Consider the following 23,884-nt stretch of genomic DNA (forward strand, 5'->3'; position numbering starts at 1 on the left):
AATTCAGATGCAGTAAAAGACTGACAACTTCTGAACACATGAAAACAAAAAGACTTTTGCTTGACAAAAAAACTTTTCCTAAAACTAAGAGAAAACACCATTACCAATGTCAAAAAACAACTGACAAAAAATCTTCGAGAAAAGGGCTGATACTCCCGAATATTAAAAACTCTTAAAAATTGAGCGAATAGAGACCAGAATCTATTAGAAAATGGACAAAAGAAATAAATACACAATTCACACAAAAATAAGATATAAAAATGATCAATCAAATCTGAGATCAGTTACCTACGAGGGAGGAGTGGAAAGGATGGGAGATTGGGATTGAGGTAGAAGGGATGGAGGTGCAGCATTTCTCCAAGTATACCTTTTTGTATAATTTTGACTTTAGAACTGTGTTAACATTTTGTATATTAAAAAAACAAAAAGAAGATGAGGGGAAAGCAGAATGATATATAAGCAGACTAAACCTAGTCTAACTGTTTCAAATAGTTATTTTTAAATTAATTTTCAAATAACTTCATTGAAGAGAGGAAGGGAGGGGAGAAGTCTTAATCCCAATAATCCTTGAAGACAGGCTAAAGACAGAAAGCCTATGAACAAATATTGAACTCTAATTAGAGTGGTATGGGTTAATAGATCTGAAACTACTTTAAGGTATATTTTAGAGTTGAGCAAATAAATTAATATATTGACAATTGATGGGAGCTAGATTTCTCACTGTCAAAGAAGGGATTTTAGAAATATGGAAAGGGGAGAGGGTAGAATAAACTCTGTGGTAATTGGATTGGAATTAGAGATATGAATATAAACCCATGCATCTTAATACAGATATAGAAATATAAATGTGTATATATGTTTTCTTGCTCTGTCCACAAAGGAGGCCTAAAAATGATGACTCGTCAATAAACAATGAGAATATCTAGTGTCTAGATCTTGGCTTCTAAATACTATTCTCCATTAAAAAGGTCCAGAACTCATTAGAATAACGGCTGATTCCACTGGGAAAGTACAAGATGAGCCTAGAACATTTTGCTCTGTCAGAAAACTAAGGAAGTGCTTAAAGAATGATACAAATATGTCAAAAAGACACTGAAACCAACCTGTAAGGCCCCACAGTGGCCAAGTCTGGCATAATTGGAATATTAAAATAAATGATAATAACTGATTATAACAGAGAACAAGAATCCAAGAGTCCATAATGGTATAATGGTATAAATAAATATATGAATGAATAAATAAGTAGATAGAAGGGAAAGATTTACCTTACATTATTAGAATGTCTACTAATAAGGTTAGAAGGAATGATGGAATTAGGAGAGCTCTCTTGACAACCACCATGATAATAATTGTTTCAGGCAAGAATCATCAGTGTATGCTAAAATTAATGAGTGAATCAATACCTGATGAGAAACAGGATATTTACATAGTTTCAACATATCCTTGCCCCAAATACTTATCAGCTACAAAAGGAAAATAGTAATCTAAACCTGGCAGACAAAAACCTTTAAAAAGTGATCAAAATTAACATCACTAGTAGACATCTTATGCTTCCTGATATGATGGACTGAGAAGGATGCAACATCACTTCTGTGGTATTCCTACCAAAAATGTGTATCCTGCCATCTGATGGGAAACTTCAGGCAAACCCAGGTTGAGGCATATTCTATGAAAAAAAATGTTCTGTACTCTTGAAAAATATCAAGATCATGAAAGACAAAGACTAAAGAACTGTGCCAGATTGACAGAGGCTAAAGAGACAATACAACTAAATGCAATGTGTGGTCCTGGATTGGACCCTAGAGCAAGAATACTTTTTTTCCTTTTGCAGTAAAGGATACTAGATGACCAACTGAAATTATACTGTGGTTATTTAAGAGATGTCATTGTGTTTAGGAAATAAGGGGTAAAGAAGTTTTATGTTTGCAATTTACTGTTAAACTATTGTGTACATATATATACAGGGAGGTAAAATAAAGCAAACAAGATAGAATGTTAATGTTTCAATGTAAAGTTTTTTAAAATTTCTAAGCAATCAGGTAAAATAGTAATATCTACTAAAAGGAGGTGGTGGGTACATGTATATATGTTATTTACCTTCTATATGTTTGAAATATTCATAAAATATTAATTTTTTTATTTTAAATAGTCCTACTGAGTTGAAATTATCATTCATTCGGGTGGATTCAAGCCCTTAGATTACAAGACGCATTATGGGGTAGACCTGACTTTAAAAGTTATAATAAAATCTGTTTGATAAATTAGAAGTACTACCCTATTTAACATGGAAATGCTCATCTTTACTAAAAATCTTAATGGCCTTTGGCAGTGAATTTAAGCATGTCAGGAAAGTGTCTTAAATTCAGAATTGGGGTCTCCAAATGCTTCAGTTTGTGATAAAGTTTTTACTGGTCACCAGTAAGATGAAAAATAGAACAGAGAGTGGTAGTGAGGTTTTATAAATTTAAATTTATTCAGTTTTAAAGATTCGCCTTTATCCTACACTTTTACATTCTTGTTTGATCATATATTCTTTCTTTGTTTGTTTTTTTGTTTGTTTTTTTTGTGTGTTTTTGTGGTACACGGGCCTCTCACTGTTGTGGCCTCTCCCGTTGCGGAGCACAGGCTCCGGACGCGCAGGCTCAGCGGCCATGGCTCACAGGCCCAGCCACTCCGCGGCATGTGGGATCTTCCCAGACCGGGGCACGAACCCTTGTCCCCTGCATCGGCAGGCGGACTCTCAACCACTGCGCCACCAGGGAAGCCCTGATCATATATTCTTTTATGAAATGATGGTTGTGGTAAGATGGTAGCTTAGGGTATTTTTTAGTGCCCTTTCTCAGCGAAGTAAAAGATAGGAACCCCATATTGGTTGCCGTTTTGAGAGATTACTGATCTGTGAAAGCTAGGAGTAAGGGAACTGTATTTTCATTCCTTTTTAAATGTAATATTTGAGAATGGAAAACCAGTTATCCATAGTCATTATTCATTGTCTTCATAACAGAAATGACAAGTTTGCTTAAAGTGAACAGGATCCAAACATCATAATTCAATTTTGTACTTGTAGGAAATGTACCTTTGATATAGTTGAAAATACTTGGTTCACTTGTTTTTCTTCCCTATTCCCTCTGTTTTAGGGCAAACACTGTATCCTCGATGTGTCTGGAAATGCCATAAAGAGATTACAGATTGCACAACTTTACCCAATCTCCATTTTTATTAAACCCAAATCCATGGAAAATATCATGTAAGTGTAAATGCCTAAGGCACAGCCTCTAAGTACAAATCCAGTCTCTGTTACTTATTAGATTGGGTAATTTACTTACCCTTCTTGCATCTCAATTCCTTTATCTGTAAAATGCAGGTAATAATAGTATATCCACTCAGAGGGTTGTTGTGAGGATTAAATAAGCACTCGATATTAACTATCATAATCATCAACGTTAATATACTAAAGTATAAAGTAACATATGTTAGAATTTTTAAGTTTAAATAGTCACAGGTGTCCAGTACCTACTTAATTGGGCAGTGCAGCTCTGGGTAACCATTAAGAGAATAAAATAATGCATAAATATTTACCTAATAGAGGACAAAAAATAGAATTTAAATAAATATTAAAAGAAGAGAGGAATGAGCAAATAGAAACATAGTATAGGTGGGGCAAAAGGATACAGATAGTAAGATAGTATAAATTAACCCAAATGTTTCATTAATTAAATTCTAGACTAAATGGTCCAATTAAAATACAAAAATTGGCAGAATAGAGGAATGAGAAATAAATAACTATATGTTGCTTTTGTAGAAAAGGAAAAGAATCTTTACCTTCTATTCCTCCAGGTTCTCAGCTGGGCCTCTGTAACAAAAGACAGATGAACAAGAGAAAAGCATGCAAATTTATTTAAGTTTTACATGACATAGGACCCTTCATAAGAAAATGAAAACCCAAAGAAATGGTTAAACCTGAACATTTTTATACTAGGTTAGATGAGGGGAGAGTGATGGGAAAATGTGATAAGACCAGACGATATGACTTAAGGGTAGTAAACTAATGGAAACTTAGTAAGGCTTGTTCATTCAAATTCTTCTCAGCTTCCCTCCATCATCAGAGATAAGGATGGTCCTTTTCTTCAGGTATAGGGAGGTCACCTCTCACAGGAGGGTCTTACTGACCTGCTTCAGGGGAAGGTCAGAGAGTCCTTCCTGTACCTGTCATTTTTCAAATTCCTTCAAGCCAAGGTACCATATTTTGGGATAGTGTGCTATAAAACCCATCAATTATATGTTGCTTTCATAAGACATACCTTAATTATTAGTCTATGGAAGGGCTGAAAGAGAATAGAAAAAAGGGATATACCATACAAACAGTAAATAAATTCAGCTGGTTTGTACTACTTTCAAAGTATACTCTAAGGTAAGAAGTATTACTAGAGATAAAGAGGAACATTCATAGAAGTTAAAGGTTCACTCCATTACGAAGATATATTTATACATTTGTTTTGCACTTTTAGTAGCACAGTCTCAAAATATCTAAAGCACAAATTAACAGCTATATAGGAAAAATAATAATTCTACAGTCATAGTGGGCGAACGTAACAAAAGAATCACAAAGTAATAGAATAAGAAAACAGACAAATAAAAAAATAAATAAGGATATACAACAACACAAATTAGAAACTTTACCTAACTGACATACATAGACCACTGCACTCAACATCTGCAAAAGTTACAGCTTGATTTCAAGTGCACTTAAAATAATTACCAAAACTAATTATATGCTAAGCCACAGATTTCAAATGATTAAAAACAAATATCTCTGAGCATGATGAAATTAGAGTAGAAATGAATAATTAAAAGATCACTGGAAAATCCCCAAATATTTGGAAATTCTGTGGATCAAAGAATAAGTCACTCCATAAGTTAATAAATGTTTTGAACTCAATGGTAACAAAATTGTCAAGTAAATAAATTTGGAGGATGTAGTAGCCTAGAAAACAAACATATGGTAGAGAGGATTAACAAATCAAAAATGTTTTCTTTGAAAAAACTATTAAGAAATATCAAGGAAAGAAAATTTTAAAGGCATAAATAACATCAAGAATGAAAATGGGAATATCACTAAACATCCAGTGGACATTAAAAATGTTAACACAGGCAACCCAGTAGAAGAATGAGCAAAGGACTTAGACACTTCACAAGAGGATCCAAATAGTTAATAAACATTTTAGATAATGCTTAATCATGGAAATGCAAGTTAAAACCACAAGGTCATATGTTATACTAAAATAGCTAAAATGAAAAAATACCAAATGTTGGCAAGGATGTGGAAAAACTGAAGCTCATAACACTGATAGGAGTGTAAATTGGTACATCCACATTGGTAAACTTGTTTACAGTATCTCCTAAAGCTGAACATACACATAACTTAGAACCCAAAAGTCTCATTCCTAGATATATTCTCAACAGAAATTTTACGTATGTTTACCAAAGAAATGTACTAGATTAGTTGGAAATACTATACTAAATAACTAAGAACTTGAAACTATCCAAATACCCATCAAAGCCTACATAAATATGACATATTCACACAAAATGAAATATTCTACAGTAATGAAAATGAGCAATCTCCAACTACACACAAAAGTATAGATAGAAGAATCTCACAAACATAATTTGAGTAAAAAAAAATTCAGACCTAAAAGTATATATACTCCATGATCCCAAATTTAATCATTGCTTATAGAAATCAAATAGAGGTTACTCTTTGAGAGTAGGTTGGTGACTGGAGTGAAGACACCCAGATACTTAGGTGCTGATGTAATGTTCTCTATCTCAGTCTAGGTACCAGATATACAGGTAAGCGTAAGTTGCTGCAAACTCATCAAGATATATATTTATGATATTTCTGTTCTATGTTTGAAAGTTATGCTTTAAAAAAATCTGAAGAAATAGAAAAGGAAAAAAAGAAATAGAAAATCTAGACCTGTACTCCTAAAGAACTTGACTTTGTTATGAAAAGCCTTCCCACAAATAAAAGAGCCAAAAGGACTTACTGAATTCTATCAAAAGCTAAGAAATAATACCAGTCTTATAAAGATTCTTCAACTAATTTTATGGGCATTAATTTAATACCAAAACCTGTGGAAGATTTCACAGGAAATGAAAGTGACAAACCAGTCTTACCATGACTATAGATACAGAAATCCTTACCAAAATATGAGCAATTTGAATCCAACAATTTTTTTAATAAGATAAAATACAACAGCCAAGTTGGGTTTATTTAAGGAATGCAAGGCTAGGTTAACATTTAAGATTAATCAGTGATAGAGCTAGAGAGAAGATGGAGTAGGAAGCACCAGGAATCTATCTCCCCACCTAGACAACAGTTGGACTTGCAGAATCTGTCTGATGTTGACCCTTGAACATCACAGGTTTGAACTGCATGGGTCTACTTAAACATGGATTTTTTTCAGTAGTAAATATTTCAGTACTACTCAATCTGCGGTTGATTGTGGATGCGGAACCATGGATACAGAGGAACCAAGCATATGGAGGGCCGACTGTTGAGTTATACATGGATTTTCAACTGCATGGAGGGTTGGTTGGCACCCCTAACCCTGACATTGTTCAAGGGTCAACTGTATTTTGGAACTCAGGAATTCATTGAAGGCTTGCAGCTTCTAGGGGATGGTTTGAACTGTCAAATTTGATTTATTTCACCTCTTACCATGGTAGCAACTACCCATTTCCCCACCTTCAGCCCCCTAGCAGGTAGCCATGCACTCATTCCTTGAGCAGCTTACATAAAGTTTGTGGAGCCAAGGTGGGGAATAAGGACCTTGTCCTCCAAACACTGGGGAATCTGTGCTCAGATAGCTGATTCCTGCTTCTAGTTGTGGAGGTGCAGACACAGAAGCAGGAAGCCATTGTTGCAAACCCCACTGCCACTGTTGCAGGGCCCCACCTCTCAGGCTGAAGTGACTTCTAGAGAGTTAAGGGGCTGGTGCCTTTTTTCCCCCTCTTTCACGTTTTCTTTTTCCCATTTGGGAGTCAGACTAGGACGTTCACATATACAGGAGTATTCAGAAAGTCAACACACATGCCCAGGGAAAGGCACAGGCTCAGAAAAGATCTGAGAAGACCTTACGTGTATACCTCAGGCTAATCCCTGGCATGGAGACATCCTATAACAATTTAAAACAAACAAAAAACCCTAAAGGAAAGAGAATTTTACCTCTAGCATTATCACATTATAAGATTCCAATGTCCAGTATTCAACAGAAATTTATAAGGCATACAAAGAAAGAAGAAAGTATTACCTATTCAAAGGGAAAAAAATAAATCAATAGAAACTGTCCCTGAAAAAGACCTAATGGCAGATATACTAGACAAAGACTTTAAGACAGCTGTCTTAAAGTTTCTCAGCAAACTCAAAGAAGATGTGGGAAAAAGTCAAGGAAACAATGTGTGAACCAAATGGAAACATCAATAAAGAGGTAAGAAACCAAAAGGAAATTCTGGAGCTGAAAAGTACAAAAACTGAAATGAAAATTTTCATTCAAATTTTTGAATGAAAATTTCATTCAAACAGGGATTCAAACACAGATTTGAGCAGGCAGGAACAAAGATTCGTCAAACTTGAAGAATGGAAATTATCAAGGCTATGAACAGAAAGAGAAAAGACTGAAGAAAAGTGAACAGATCCTAAGGAACCTGTGAGATACCATCAATCGGAAGAACATATGCATCTGGGAGTCCCAGTATTAGAAGAAAGAGAGAAAAGGCAGAGAGAATATTTGAAAAAATAATGGCTGAAATCGTCCCAAACTTGATGAGAGACATGAATATAAACATCCAAAAAGCTCAACAATCTTTAAATAAAATGAAGTCAAAGAGACCCACATTGAAACACATTTTAATCAAACTATCAAGAGACAGAGACAGAATTTTGAAAGCAGCAAGAGAGAAGTGAATTACCACATACGGAAGTCCTTATTTCCAGTAATTTATGTAAGTGGACTAAACTGTCCAATCAAAAGACAAAGATGGGCAGACTGGATAAAACACATGCAATCCAAAGACACAAACAAGTTGAGAAAGTAAAAGAGATATTCTATTCAAATAGTAACCAAAAGAGATCAGGAGTAGCTATACCAATATCAGACAAAGTAGACTTTAAATTGAAAAAGGTTATATATGACAAGAAGGACATTGTATATTAATTAAAGTTTCAGTATGGCAAGAAGATATAACAATCATAAACAGTTATGTACCTAATAACAGATCATCAAAATATATGAAGGAAAAACTGACACAATTGAAGGGAGAAACAGCTCTACAATAATAGTTGGAGACTTCAGTACACCACTCAAAATAATGGATAGAACAACCAGACAGAAGATACATAAGGAAATAGAGGGCTTAAACAACACAATAAACCAGATAGACGTAACAGACATATGCAGAACACTCTAGCCAGTAATAACAGAATACACGTTCTTAAGTGCACATGGGACATTTGCCAGGGGAGACCATATGTTAGGCCACAAAAGTTGATTCTTCAAAAAGATCAAGAAAAATGACAAACCTTTAGGCAGACAGACAAAGGCAAAATAAGACTGAAACTAAACTCTGAAATGAACGTAGGGACATTACTACTGATTATACAGAAATAAAAAGGATTCTGAGAGTATTATGAACAATTGGGCACCAAAAATATGGGTAACCTAGGTGGACAAATTGCTAGAAACATAAAACCTACCAAGACTAAATCACAAAGAAATAGAAAATCTGAATATACCTGTAACTATAGTAAGTTTTGTATACATATAACTTATACACCCTATATTAAGAAAATTGAATCAGTAGTCAGAAACTCCCAACAAAGAAATGCTCTGGATCTGATGGCTTCCCTGGTGAATTATAACAAACATTTAAAAGAACTAACGCCAATCCCTCCTAACTCATTCTGTGTGACCAGCATTACCCTGATACAAAAGCCATACAAAGAAACTACAAGAAGGGCTTCCCTGGTGGCGCAGTGGTTGAGGATCTGCCTGCTAATGCAGGGGACACAGGTTTGAGCCCTGGTCTGGGAGGATCCCACATGCCGCAGAGCAACTAGGCCCATGAGCCACAACTACTGAGCCTGCGCGTCTGGAGCCTGTGCTCCGCAACAAGAGAGGCTGCGATAGTGAGAGGCCCACGCACTGCGATGAAGAGTGGCCCCGCTTGCCACAACTAGAGAAAACCCTGGCACAGAAACAAAGACCCAACACGGCAAAAATAAATTAATTAATAAACTCCTACCCCCAACATCTTCTTTAAAAAAAAAAAAAAAACCACAAGAAAACTGTAGACCAATATCCCTTATTAACATTGATGTAAAAATCCTCAACAAAATATTAGCAAACAATTCACCAACATATTAAGAGAATTATACACCATGAGCAAGTGGGATTTATTCCTGGAATGCAAGGATGTTTCAACATATGAAAATGGATCATTGTAATAAACCACATCCACAAAATGAAGGGGGAAATCACATGATCATCAACTGATGTAGAAAAAGCATTTGACAGTATTCAGCACCCTTTCATGATAAAAACATTCAACAAAATAAGAATAGAAGGAAACTATCTCAACATAATAAAAGCCATTTATGAAAAACTGACAGCAAACATCATTCTCAATGGTGAAAGACTGAAGGCTTTTCTTCTAAGATCAGGAATAAGGCAAGGATGCCTGCTTTCACCACTTCTATTTAATGTAGAACTAGAAGTTGTATCCAGAGGAATTAAGCAAGAAAATAAAAGCCATCCAAATTGGTAAGGAAGAAGCAAAATTATCTCTGTTTGCAGATGATATGATCTTATCTGTAGAAAACCATAAAGACTCCACACAAAAGCCATTAGAACTAATAAATTCAGCAAAGTAGAAGTATGCAAAGTCAACATACAAAAATCAGTTACATTTCCATACATAAACGATGAACAGTCTCAAAAGGAAGTTACAAAAACAATTTTATTTACAATAGCATCAAAAAGAATAAAATACTTAGGAATTAACCAAGTAGGTGAAAGACTTGTACAATGAAAACTGTAGAACAGGGCTTCCCTGGTGGCGCAGTGGTTGAGAGTCCGCCTGCCGATGCAGGGGACACGGGTTCGGTCTGGGAGTATCCCACATGACGCGGAGCAGCTGGGCCCGTGAGCCATGGCCACTGAGCCTACGCGTCCGGAGCCTGTGCTCCACAACGGGAGAGGCCACAACAGTGAGAGGCCCACGTACCACAAAAAAAAAAAAAAAAAAAAAAAAAACTATAGAACATTGCTGAAAGAAATTAAGATATAAATAAGTAGAAACACATTCCATGTTCATGGATTGGAACACTTAATATTGTTAAAATGTCAGTACCACCCAAAGTGACCTACACATTCAATGCAATGCCTATCAAAATCCCAGTGACATTTTTGCAAAAATAGAAAAATCCATACTAAAATTCATATAGGATCTTGAGGAACCCCCAAATAGCGAAAACAATCTTTAAAAACGAACAAAAAAATGGAAGACTTATACTTCCTGATTTCAAATTTTATTGCAAACTACAGAAATCAGAATGCTGTGGTACTGGCATAAAAACAGAGATAAAAGACCAGGGGGAAGAAATGGTCAGTTGATTTTTGACAAGGATGCAAGACCATTCAATGAGGAAAGGACAGTCTGTTCAACAAATGGTGCTAGGAAAACTGCATGTCCACATACAGAAGAATGAAGTTGGATCCTTACCTAACACCACATACAAAAGTCAACTAAAAATGGATCAAGGACCTAAATGTAAGAAAATAAAACTCTTAGAAGGAAACAGGACGAAAGCTTCGTAACACTGGATTTGGCAATGATTTCATAGATATGGCACCAAAGACACAGGTAACAAAAGAAAAAAAGGAAGGTTAGACTTTGTGAATATTTTAAAACTTTTTATATCAAACGACACTATCCACAGAATAAAAAGGCAACCCACAGAATGGGAGAAAGTATCTGTAAGTCATATGTCTGATAACAGATTAATATCCAGAATATATAGAAAACTAAAACTCAACAACAACAAAAAACTTGATTCAAAAATGGACACAAGACTTGAACAGACATTTCTCCAAAAAAGATAAACAAATGGCCAATAAGCACGTGAATAGATACCTATCATCACTAATCACTAGGGAAATGCAAATCAAAACTACAATGACATACCACCTCACACCCATTAGGATGGCTACTGTCAAAAAAACAGAAAATAATTGCTGCCAAGGATGTGGAAAAACTGGAATTCTTGTGCACTGTTGGTGGGAATGTAAAATGGTACAGTGGCTGTGGAAAATAGTTATGGCACTTCCTCAAAATACTAAAAATCATAATTACTATATGATCCTGCAATTCCACCTCTGAGTATATCCCCAAAAGTATTGAAAACAAGGTCTTAAAGAGATATTTGTACACCCATGTTCATGTTATCATTACTCACAATAGCTGAAACATGGAAGAAACTCAATGTCCATGGACAGATGAATGGTTAAGCAAAATATAGTATATGCACACAAAGGAAGGAAATTCTGCAATGTGTTACAACATGGATGAACCTTGCAGACATTATGCTAAGTGAAGTAAGCCAGTCACAAAAAGACAAATACTGTATGATTCCACTTATATGAGGCACCTAGAGTAGTCAGAATTATAGAGACAGAAAGAATGATGGTTGCCAGGGGCCAGGGGGAGGCAAGAGTGCAGAGTTATTTTTAATAGGTATAGAGTTTTGGTTTTACCAGATGAAATGAATTATAGGGATGGATGGTGGTGATGCTTGCATAGGTACTAATGCCACTGAAGTGTATACTTTAAAATGGCTAAAATGGTAACTTTTATATTGTGTATATTTTACCACAATTTTTAAAGTAATTTTTAAAGATCAGTGTAGTGTAAGACTCGCAGACATAGAAAACAAACGTGATTACCAAAGGGGACGGGGAGGGATGAAGTAGGAGTTTGGGATTAACAGATATACACTACTATACATAAAATGGATAAACACCAAGGACCTACTATATAGCACAGGGAACTATATTCAGTATCTTGTATAACTTATAATGGAAGAGAATCTGAAAAAGAATATATATATATGAAAAGAATAGATATGTATATAACAGAAACACTTTGCTGTACACCTGAAACTAACAACATGGTAAATCAACTATACTTCAATTTTTTAAAAAATCAGTGTAGTGTACCGCATTAACAGATTTTACGGGGAATTCCCTGGCAGTCCAGTGGTTAGGACTCGGGACTTTCACTGTGATGGCCCAAGTTCAGTCCCTGGTTGAGGAGCTAAGATTCCGCAAGCCGCACGGCACAGCCAAAAAAAAAAAACCAGCTTTTAGTATTAAAAAAAATGATCATTTTAATAAATGCAGAAAAAGCATTTGATAAAATTAACATCTATTCATGACAAAAATATCTTGTAAACTATGAATAGAAGGGAATTTCCTTAATCTGATGAAGGTCGTCTACAAAATACCAAAGCAAACATCATATTTGATGATGAAACATTGAAAGCTTTCCCTCTTAAGTTGGGAGCAAACTTCCATTTATCCATCATCCAGCTGTAACATTAATTATCAACTGTGACCAATCTCGTTTCATCTATCCCCCCACCTCCTTACCTCTCCACTCCAGATTATTTTGAAACAAACCGCAGACATTATATAATCTCATCCGTACATCTTTGTATATATTTGAAAGATAAAATTCTTTATTAAAAAACATCACTGTGATGTCACACTAAAACATATATACATTGATATGTATAAAATGGATAACTAATAAGAACCTGCTGTATAAAAAAAATACGTACACATTGTAGAAGGTCCAAGCAATATGAACAAGCATAAAGAAGAAAAAAAATCACTATGTCACACTAAAACAGTAATTCCTTGATATCATCAGTTCATGTTTTCTTGATTCATAAGTTTTGTTTAATTTTTTCAATTTGTTTGAATCAAGTTCCAAACAAGGTCTGTTTGTGACAGTTGGTTGTTAAGTCTTTTGATCTACAGATTCTCCCTTCATATCTTTCTCTTTTTTCTGTTTATTTGTTGAAGAAACCAACTCATTTATTCTGCAATTTTCCCCAGACTATATTTTGCTGATTGCCTTCTCATGGTATTATTTAATGTGTTCATGTATCCCCTTTACTATCTATAAATTGGTAAGTAGATCTGTAAGTCATATTTTAATATGAAATTTTCATCGAAGTCAAAACTGTCAAATTAATGCTTAGTTTTTTTGGCTGTCTTGAACTAATGCAAAAATGTGTTGAAACCCTTCTGTCATTCCAAGTAAAAAGCTACATAGTCAGTGACTGGATGTAGTTTTTAATGACATTAAGATTCTCAACAGAGCTCAACTTTTCATGATTTTATATATCTTCTCTCCTTTGTCATCCTTTTTCAAAAGTATTATAATGTAGTAATTACTAATTTCTAAATTTATTTGTATAGGGAAATGAATAAGCGTCTGACGGAAGAACAAGCCAGAAAGACGTTTGAGAGAGCCATGAAACTGGAACAAGAATTTACTGAACATTTCACAGGTTGGCATGATGTGTAGCAGTGCCCTTTATGGTAGAATTTTGCTTTGGAGCCATATGAACTCACCCATTGAAATGGATTTTGAACTATGCCCACATTTACCAGTAGTAATAATAAGTGCTTAAGTTCCAGAATAATTCATCTAATCTAGGTTGCAGTGATGAGGAATCTTGAAATTTAGTGTTTCTTAGGTTGTCGATGAGGATAGCGTGTACAGAGGAAAACATTCAGACTTGACTTCTTCAGTGAAACTGACTTTTCTCTTATTCTTTATAAATTTTATTCTATTTTAAGATACTATTTGTTTAAAAAGAGAAGAATAGGTAGCAATTCCCAAATTCATTTTATTCTTTAAATTATTCCTTAGGTATCTTTGGATAGGTTTTTGTTGTTGTTTATTGTTTGTTTGAAATAATGATTAGCTTATATTTGGTGTTCATATTAAGTACCATTAAGTGTCATGGTGTTGTAACGCATGTGTGTGTGTGTGTGTGTGTGTGTGTGTGTGTTTTTAAGGATTTTTAATAATTTCAGACTTACAGAAAAATCACAAGAATAGTACCAGCAATTCTCATATACCTGTATTCCACAAATGTTAACATTTTACCACATTTATAATTTTGCTGAAACATTTAAGAGTAAGTTGCAGACAAATGCTCTTTTGCCTCTAATTACTTCAGTGTCTATTTCCCAAATACACAAAACAAAGTAAAAAATCACCAAATCTTGCTTTCTGATAAATTTTTAAAATAAATTTTTTTCTATTTTAAAAATAAGAAAATTCATGAAATGAGCCCTTTCTAAGCAAACAATACATAGATGGTATCTCTTCCTGAATGAGTATTTCTAAGATATAGCTTCTGCTGTCTTACCAACAATTGTAATGGTGAAGATAGACAATTTTAATGGAGGTTTCTGATTTTGTTTCTATCATTACAGCTATTATACAGGGAGATACGCTGGAAGACATTTACAACCAAGTGAAGCAGATCATAGAAGAACAGTCTGGTCCTTACATCTGGGTTCCAGCAAAAGAAAAGTTATGAGGACTGATGTTTTCTCTGTTTCTCTTTTCCAGTCTCATTTTCTCTGACACTTCTTTGCCCTTTCCTTCTGGAGTCTGTCTTCAATACTTCTTCCATGTTGAATCATATCCCACTCATCATGGTCTGCAGTTGCACTTATTTTTGACATCTTAGTGTCTCCTTCAAGTTGTAACATCTGTATTATTTTATCTCACTATTGGTTTGTGGCCATTTTTCACAAATGAAGATGGAATGGCCTGACCAGCTATTAATAGGATTTGGGGAGACGGGGAAATTGTGGTAAAATTCCTTAATGTTTAAGGGAAAGTAACTTTAAGAGATTTTCAGAGAAGCTTTATATACATTCTTTCCAAATTTCAATATAAATGAAAGAAAAGTGGTTTTAATCAATGATTTAGTAAACTTTGAGCAACAATGCACGCTTAACTTTAATAGCATGGTTTGGCCAACATATTAGCTCTCAAGTCCTTTTCTCAATTGACTTCTGTTATCAAAGCAAATATTTCATTACAGACAAATAAGGAAAATATGTTTTTTAATTTCAAAATTAATATCTGAGTTAACTTTAATAATTTCACAAGGGATATTCATATCTTCTTAAAGTCTTTTATTGTTTGAAGTTTTTTTTTTTCCTCCCAGTAGATTTGCTAGGAATAACAATGTCTAAATGTTTTTAATCTACTTGTGCAACACTATTTATAGTGTCTTACAAAAGTTCATACATAATGATCATCACATTTTCTGAATTGAGGCCATGTTTAGGTGCTAGGGGAGTTTACCTTTTACACATAAGGTTGAGAAAATTTCATAGAGATAAATACAAAACAGACATTACAGTGATGATGTAATCATTATGGCAGTGGGAAAGGAGTCCAATTCATAGTCTAAAATTTTAAATGCATTCTTAGGGGTCAGATTTTAATGAATATTTTACCCACAATAACTGACTATTTTGTTATAATAAAATATATATATATAAATATATATATAACTTTCTTTAAACTCTGTAACTATGGGAATTATTTTCTTTACATAGTTGCACACACACAAACATATATATGTATATTTAAAATATATTTTTTTTCTTTTGCCACCTACTCTCTTGGTTTGGTTTTAAGTTAAATATTAATTGATTGGACTTTATCTTCCTTAATCGTGTGAAGTGAAAACAGGAGGATGGTGGTTGTGGAAAGAAGCCCTTAGGGAAATTAGGTTATACATAAAAACATGGGCATGTTCTCCTCTTTTCTATAAAAGTTTTCAAATGGTTCCTGGTTGGTTTTTTGTGGGTTTTTTTTTTTCGGGGGGTGTTGGGTGTTGTTCCCGTTGTTCTTGTCATTGGGTTTGGATTTGGTCTCCACCTCTTTCCAGTTCTCCTTTCATTAATAGGCAAACAGGCAAAAACCTCATGTGTATGAGTGTTTTCCCCTCAGACTGTACACCTTTCATCTCTTGTAGCTGCTCTGCAGTAGGGTTGCACAGATCTTCATGGTGAGCAATTAAGAAATTTTAGTGAAAAGTAGATAACAATTTCAGAAATCAATTTCTCTGGTCTTTTATATTAATAATACTGTTTGGCTTCCCATTGCTTTTTTGGAGTTTATTAAATATGTGTTTTTGACAACCTCCTCATTACAGTTTCTTAAACAAATGAGTACTGGTTTGTAAAGAATTATCAACATTATCCATTCCATTTATGAGAAAGAGGAGAACAGCTAATAAACTTTATTGTAAAATCTGTATGTTAAATGTGTCTTGTATTCTGAAAGAAAAAATTATTTTACAAGCTAGCATTTTCTTGGAACAGTTTGGGGCATCACATGATTTGTAAACTGAATTCAAGAATCATTAGGCAACCTAATCATATTTCTTCTGTAGGTTTTGGAATTGAATATGTTAACACATTGAAATATATACCACAGCTGTTACATGCTAATATAATAAGTTGTTTCCAAAAATAAATAGATTAGGAGAAAACTATTGTAAAATGATCTCAAGAGCCTCAGAAATCATCTTATAGCAGGACCCCAGCATAAACCATTTTGAAGTATTTACTGGTCGAATGTTGTAAAATATCAAGAGGTTATAAAATGACACCATTTATGTGTTAAAATGTATATTACATTGCTTTCTGAATGTCCTTGTTAAGTGATTTTTTGTAAGAAGATACTTTTGTGCACCTTTCTAGATTGTATAGAATTATTAATAAAAGTACTAATTGTTTAGTACTACTATGCAACAGACACTTTAGTATCATTTAATTTTTCAAAAGAAGATAAGAATTACTGGCCGCACTATAAGGCTTAAGCAGAATCTCTTGGCCAAGATTACTTAGCTAGTAAATGACAGTGCTGGGTATTGGTATCGAAGTTTCTCTGTCCCAAGTTCTTTCTAATATACTATGCTGCCTCATTTTTCAGCCCCTACTGTGGAAGGCACTATGACTTAAATTATGTTATGTTACTGCCCCTTTACAGATAAAGATAGACTTAGATGAAGGTCCTTACCCAGAGTCTCATAGTAAGTAAGGACAGACCCACAGAGCAAGTCATTCCCATCGCAGCTGGAAGGACTGTTTCGGGAAACAAGTCAGCCCAGCACTGTCATAGTGACATACAAGGAAAGAAACTCTTTAGAACCAAAAATGGAACACTATTCATTAGGGGGAAAAGTCCACTGTTCTAATACACAGGGAATAATACTATTTTGAATGTTTTATGAAATATTCCATATTTTTAATATGCTTCTTAATACCCTTAATTCGGCAAAAATAAAAATGCCTCTTAAATGTGACTACACGTCTTTGGTTGCTTTCCTATTCCATATCTGCTCAGGGCTCTTCAAAAAATGATGGGAGCGAGCTTGAAGGGGGGCTCATTCTAGCAGAATACACTCTGGTCAGCAAATACCTGCTGAACCACCACACAGTATTTAAACTCCAAACTTGGCAATTTGGGGACTTTACTAATGAGGAAAATTTGTTTTCTAAAGTACTAAACAGCTACCTTCTAAGATTCTGCCTTGAATACTCTTAATTTACAGGTGGTGAAACAGAAGCCCAGAGATCCCTGTGTCCTAATCAAAGTTGCACTGCAACCAGGAACAGAGCCAGGATTAGAGCCTTTAACTCCTGGCTCCTGGAACAGTAGTTTTTCTACCATTCCAGTTACTTTTCCTCCCTTGCTGTGAGCTGAATTTAGTGGGCTCTTCAGTCCCTCGGGATGTGAATTATTGACTGAAAGAAAGTAAATATTAGTGAAATTAAGAGATTTCATTGAGGTGGTCAGATTTGAAAGATATCAGGGAAAAACACAAATGTCACTTTTCTGACCCAAATTTAGATTATCTGGTTCAGTCCAATGTTGAAGATTCCATTGATCTCCCTCCAGAATTGCACAACATAGCTCTCGTTGGTTTTGGCAGCAGAGTACTATAATGTGAAGAATGTGGGCTATGGAATGACTTGATTTGAATGCCAGCTTTACCACTTACTGGTTATGTAACGTTAGTTGGGCAAGTCATGTCATCCCTTTTTCTGTTTCTCTGTAAAACAGAGATATTTTGAGAATCAGTAAGATTACAAATAAAGGGGGCACCCTAAAAGTTAATTCCCTTTTCCTTGGAATCAGAAGCCTGGAATTGTTCCAACTTCCCTTGTATAGATTAACTTGAGACTTCATTTTGCCGTATTTTATTATATTATTTATTTATTTTTGGCTGCGTTGGGTCTTCGTTGCTCTGCGCGGGCTTTCTCTAGTTGCAGCAAGCAGGGGCTACTCTTCGTTGCGGTGCGCAGGCTTCAGTAGTTGTGGCATGCAGGCTCAGAAGTTGTGGCTTGCGGGCTCTAGAGCGAAGGCTCAGTAGTTGTGGCACACGGCCTTAGTTGCTCCGCAGCATGTGGGATCTTCCCGGACCAGGGCTTGAACCTGTGTCCCCTGCATTGGCAGGAGGATTCTTAACCACTGCACCACCAGGGAAGTCCCTTGCCGTATTTTAAATGAGATTTGATTGACTACCTTGCAGGACTATTAATAAGGATTAAATAGAGCAGTGTGTACAAAACACCAATCACAGCATCTGATACTTGACTCTCAACATCTGTTCTTCCTCTTGCTCTGGAGTGTGTTTATGGTTGCAGAAGAGTGAGAAAGAAGAATATGGTGCACCATTCTTTATCCCTATAGAGAAATTTTGACAGACTTTTAGTTAAGAAATTATTTACATTTCAGTCTCTATAATCTTGTTAACGCATCTCTTCTTCTAAGGATTCCTACTCTTTGTCAAAGATGCTGTGATTGTGACCTACCGTAACTCAGCCTTAAACATGGAACTGGAAGACATCAAGATTTCATAAGCCATTCTCACATCTCTGTACAGTGTTAGACCCTACTGTCCCTAGCGATTCTCCAGAACATTAATTATTGAGAGTCTAGAAACAGGTCTGGAAAAAATTACTTAAATTGCCCAGATAAAATACATTGTCTTCCAATTTAAGAATAAAATAGTCACTACTTACTCACTGACTGGTTTCTCATTCGTTTCCTACTTCTCCATTCCACCCCCAAATATGGTTACCTGAGAACTGGCAAAACAAATCCTGGTCCGCTAAACAGCATTGTGAACAGAATTGGTGGTCAGGTAACCTGGTATTATTGTTTGAGACATTTAGGAACAGGTACGAAACCTTACCAGGGAGAGTTTCACACTAGGATTTTTCTAGCCGTTTCTGTCACCTATAGTAGTAGTAAACAGATATGTGAAGAATTAGGGGGATGAGACCGAAGGACAGTGAAGGCTGGAATTCTCTCTCACCCTCTCTCTTGTTTACTTTTTCTTGAAGTATAACATACATATATAAAATGCATTATTATAAGTGTACATATACCTCAGTGAATTTTTACAAATCAGTGTCGTGTGTGTAATAACCAGCGTGAAGCTCAAAAAACAGAACGGAACCAGCACCGCAGGCACCCCTACTCCTCAGCTCACTCCCAGTCACTACTTCCTGCTGCAAGGGAAACCACTATCCTCATTTTCTTACTGTATATACTTCTTAGTTATGTACAGTAAAATGGTGTACAATTCTATGGGTTTTGAGACATGCATGGAGTTCTGTAACCACCCCCACAGTCAAGAATACAAGAGTTCCATTATCCCCAAAATTTCTCTTATTCTTGCCTCTGTGTAGCCAATACCCCCTCCAAACCCCAGCTTCTGGCAAGCACTGATCTTTCCTTAGTGCCTCTACTAGTTTTGCCTTTCCCAGAATGTCATATAAATGGAATTGTATCGTATGTAGCATGTGGAGTGTGGCTTCGTTCACTTAAGCAAAATGCATCCGAGATTCATCCCTTTTGCTGCAATAGTTGGTTAATTTTCACTTCTGAGTAGTAGTCCATTTGTGAATGTGCTGCAATTCATTTATCCATTCACTGACTGAAGGACTTTGGGATTGTCTCCAGTTTTCCCCACTATGCTTTTGTACTTCTTTACAACCATAGGCCTGCAGGAACAAGGAGCAAAGCCAGAAATGGGCCTTGAATCTGACAGCCACAGCAGGCCCTCCCCACGCACACCTTTATCTGCCGTGAGCAGCCATGCATTTTGGCAGTTGCACAGGAGCCTATCGTCCTAAAACAAACTTTAAATGCAGAATAATAGATCCCAAGAGCCTGTTTACAGAACAAACTTGTGCCTAAAGTAGGAGACTGCTAGAATAAGCAATTCAAGATTTGTAGAATTTCAAATTCCCGGGAATAACAGATGATTCAGTAGCTGGATGTGCCAGCTACTGGTGCCAGATTCTCAGTGTCCTAAGGGAAATGTAGTTTGTTTAGGACGGTAGTGAGAAGAAGGTAGTCTGAGCAACAAATGAGAAGAGCTATTTGTCAAACATGAAATTGTCTAATAGACTCATAATTCAGAAAACAGTCCGTGGAGACAGCCCTAATCTCTTAAGAAAATCTAGTTTGTTGAACACCCTAAGGACTGTAGTTTTTTAAATTATTAAACTACCAATTTTCGGGCTTCCCTGGTGGCGCAGTGGTTGAGAGTCCGCCTGCCGATGCAGGGGACACGGGTTCGTGCCCTGGTCCGGGAAGATCCCACATGCCGCGGAGCGGCTGCGCCCGTGAGCCATAGCCGCTGAGCCTGCGCGTGCGGAGCGTGTTGCTCTGCAACGGAAGAGGCCACAACAGTGAGAGGCCTGCGTACCGCAAAAAATAAATAAAATAAAATAAAATACCAATTTTCTTTAGGTGGTAACCTCTCTGCATCTTTTTTCTTTTTAAATAACTTTATTGGAGTATAATTGCTTTACAATGTTGTGTTAGTTTCTGCTGTACAACAAAGTGAATCAGCTATATGTATACATATATCCCCATATCTCCTCCCTCTGGAGCCTCCTTCCCACCCTCCCTATCCCACCCCTCTAGGTAGTCACAAAGCATGAAGCTGATCTCCATGTGCTATGCAGCAGCTTCCCACTAGCCATCCATTTTACATTTGGTAGTGTATATATGTCAATGCTACTCTCACTTCATCCCAGCTTCCCCTCCCCCACCCCGTGTCCTCAAGTCCATTCTCTACGTCTGCGTCTTTATTCCTGCCCTGCCACTAGGTTCATCAGTACCGTTTTTTTAGATTCCATATATGTGTGTTAGCATACACTATTTGTTTTTCTCTTTCTGACTTACTTCACTCTGTATGACAGACTCTAGGTCCAACCACCTCATTACAAATAACTCAATTTTGTTCCTTTTTATGGCTGAGTAATATTCCATTGTATATATGTGCCACATCTTTTTTATCCATTCATCTGTCTATGGACATTTAGGTTGCTTCCATGTCCTGGCTATTGTAAAGCGTGCTGCAATGAACACTGTGGTGTATGTCTCTTTTTGAATTATGGTTTTCTCAGGGTATATGCCCAGTAGTGGGATTGCTGTGTCATATGGTGGTTCTATTTTTAGTTTTTTAAGGACCCTCCATACTGTTCTCCATAGTGGCTGTATCAATTTACATTCCCACCAACAGTGCAGGAGGGTTCCTTTTTCTCTCCACACCCTCTCCAGCATTTATGTTTCTAGATTTTTTTGATGATAGCCATTCTGACCACTGTGAGGTGATACCTCATTGTGGTTTTGATTTGCATTTCTCTAATGATTAGTGATTTTGAGCATCTTTTCATGTGTTTATTGGCAATCTGTATGTCTACTTTGGAGAACTGTCTGTTTAGGTCTTTTGCCCATTTTTGGATTGGGTTCTTTGTTTTTTCGATATTGACCTGCATGAGCTGCTTGTATATTTTGGAGATTAGTCCTTTGTCAGTTGCTTTGTTTGCAAATATTTTCTCCCATTCTGAGGGTTGTCTTTTCATCTTGTTTATGGTTTCCTTTGCTGTGCAAAAGCTTTTGTTTCATTAGGTCCCATTTGTTTATTTTTGTTTTTATTTCCATTACTCTAGGAGGTGGGTCAAAAAGGATCTTGCTATGATTTATGTCATAGAGTGTTCTGCCTATATTTTCCTCTAAGAGTTTGATAGTGTCTGGCCTTAGATTTAGGTCTTTAATCCACTTTGAGTTTATTTTTGTGTATGGTGTTAGGGTGTGTTCTAATTTCATTCTTTTACATGTAGCTGTCCAGTTTTCCCAGCACTGGGAAAGAGGCTGTCTTTTCTCCATTGTATATTCTTGCCTCCTTTGTCAAAAATAAGGTGACCATTTGTGTGTGGGTTTATTTCTGGGCTTTCTATCCTGTTCCATTGACCTATGTTCCTGTTTTTATGCCAGTACCACATTGTCTTGATTACTGTAGATTTGTAGTATAGTTTGGAGTCAGGGAGCCTGATTCGTCCAGCTCCATTGTTCTTTCTCAAGATTGCTTTCACTGTTCGGGGTCTTTTGTGTTTCCATACAAAATTGTAAAATTTTTTGTTCTAGTTCTGTGAAAAAACGCCACTGGTAATTTGATAGTGATTGCATTGAATTTGTAGATTGCTTTGGGCAGTATAGTCATTTTCATAATGTTAATTCTTCCAATCCAAGAACGTGGTATATCTCCCCATCTGTTTGTATTGTCTTTGATTTCTTTCATCAGTGTCTTATAGTTTTCTGCATACAGGTCTTTTGCCCTCTTAGGTAGGTCTATTCCTAGGTATTTTATTCTTTCTGTTGCAGTGGTAAATGAGAGTGTTTCCTTAATTTCCCTTTCTGATTTTTTGTTGTTAGTGTATAGGAATGCAAGAGATTTCTGTGCATTAATTTTGTATCCTGCTACTTTACCAAATTCACTGATTAGCTCTAGTAGTTTTCTGGTGGCATCTTTAGGATTCTCTATGTATAGTATCATGTCATCCGCAAACAGTGACCATTTTACTACTTCTTTTCCAATTTGAATTCCTTTTATTTCTTTTTCTTCTCTGATTGCCATGGCTAAAACTTCCAAAACTATGTTGAATAATAATGGTGAGAGTGGACATCCTTGTCTTGTTCCTGATCTTAGAGGAAATGCTTTCAGTTTTTCACCATTGAGGATGATGTTGGCTGTGAGTTTCTCTCTGCATCTTAATTATTACTAATATGTGATTAACAGAAATCTAATTCTAGTGCAGTGTACTCAAAGAATCTGAACCAGAGCTGGGCCCTGACTGATTGGTTTGACCCTCAACATTTTTGCATGTGGATGGCACACTCAGCCTTGTTGGTCTTTTCCATTCTTATTGTAATATGACTTATTTCTCGTGTGTGTTTTCAAAACAAAATTAGGTCATGCCTTTAAACCGGTTCTAGACTAAACCTTAGGAACTACTTGGTGTTTACCCAAAGTAGGAATAAAGTACTCGAGCATATAATCATCCCTACTTCTGCTATTTAGCTGTTAATGACAAATTTCATTTGGACAGTTTTTAACCACAGTAGAATGATTTTTTTTTAAACTATACAGAAGTCAGTGTGCAAAGCAATTAGCATGTGAAACAAGATATAGTGAATTTGCTGGTGGAAGGAAAGATTAGAACAAGTGATGTAATCTTTCTTTAGGATGTATAAAATTAGGTTCATTTACCTCACAGATGGGAGGGCTAAAAACAAGAGAAAGGTTCCATATGTTCCACACTATAAATCTCTACAGAAAGGTTTTCTAAGTCTTGTGAGAGGCATTTGAACAAAAATATCTACTTCCCTAGTGGTATTTAAGACTAGA

The 23,884-nt window shown here is 35.8% G+C and overlaps 1 protein-coding gene across 21 annotated transcripts in view; it reads left to right on the plus strand.

Annotated features, from left to right (window-relative positions):
* Positions 1 to 16,423, plus strand: part of DLG1 (discs large MAGUK scaffold protein 1) — a 285,338-nt gene extending 268,915 nt beyond the window's left edge. For all 21 annotated transcript variants that reach the window (XM_049709658.1, XM_004278774.4, XM_004278775.4 and 18 more), the window contains 3 exons: positions 3,138 to 3,247; positions 13,548 to 13,639; positions 14,577 to 16,423. In XM_049709658.1, coding sequence (XP_049565615.1) covers positions 3,138 to 3,247; positions 13,548 to 13,639; positions 14,577 to 14,683 — 309 coding nt within the window. In that variant the 3' untranslated portion in view covers positions 14,684 to 16,423. The remainder of the gene's footprint in view (positions 1 to 3,137; positions 3,248 to 13,547; positions 13,640 to 14,576) is intronic.
* The last annotated feature ends 7,461 nt before the right edge of the window (positions 16,424 to 23,884 follow it).

Source organism: Orcinus orca, chromosome 5 (assembly GCF_937001465.1).
Source record: "Orcinus orca chromosome 5, mOrcOrc1.1, whole genome shotgun sequence".
In the NCBI taxonomy this organism is placed as follows: domain Eukaryota; kingdom Metazoa; phylum Chordata; class Mammalia; order Artiodactyla; family Delphinidae; genus Orcinus; species Orcinus orca.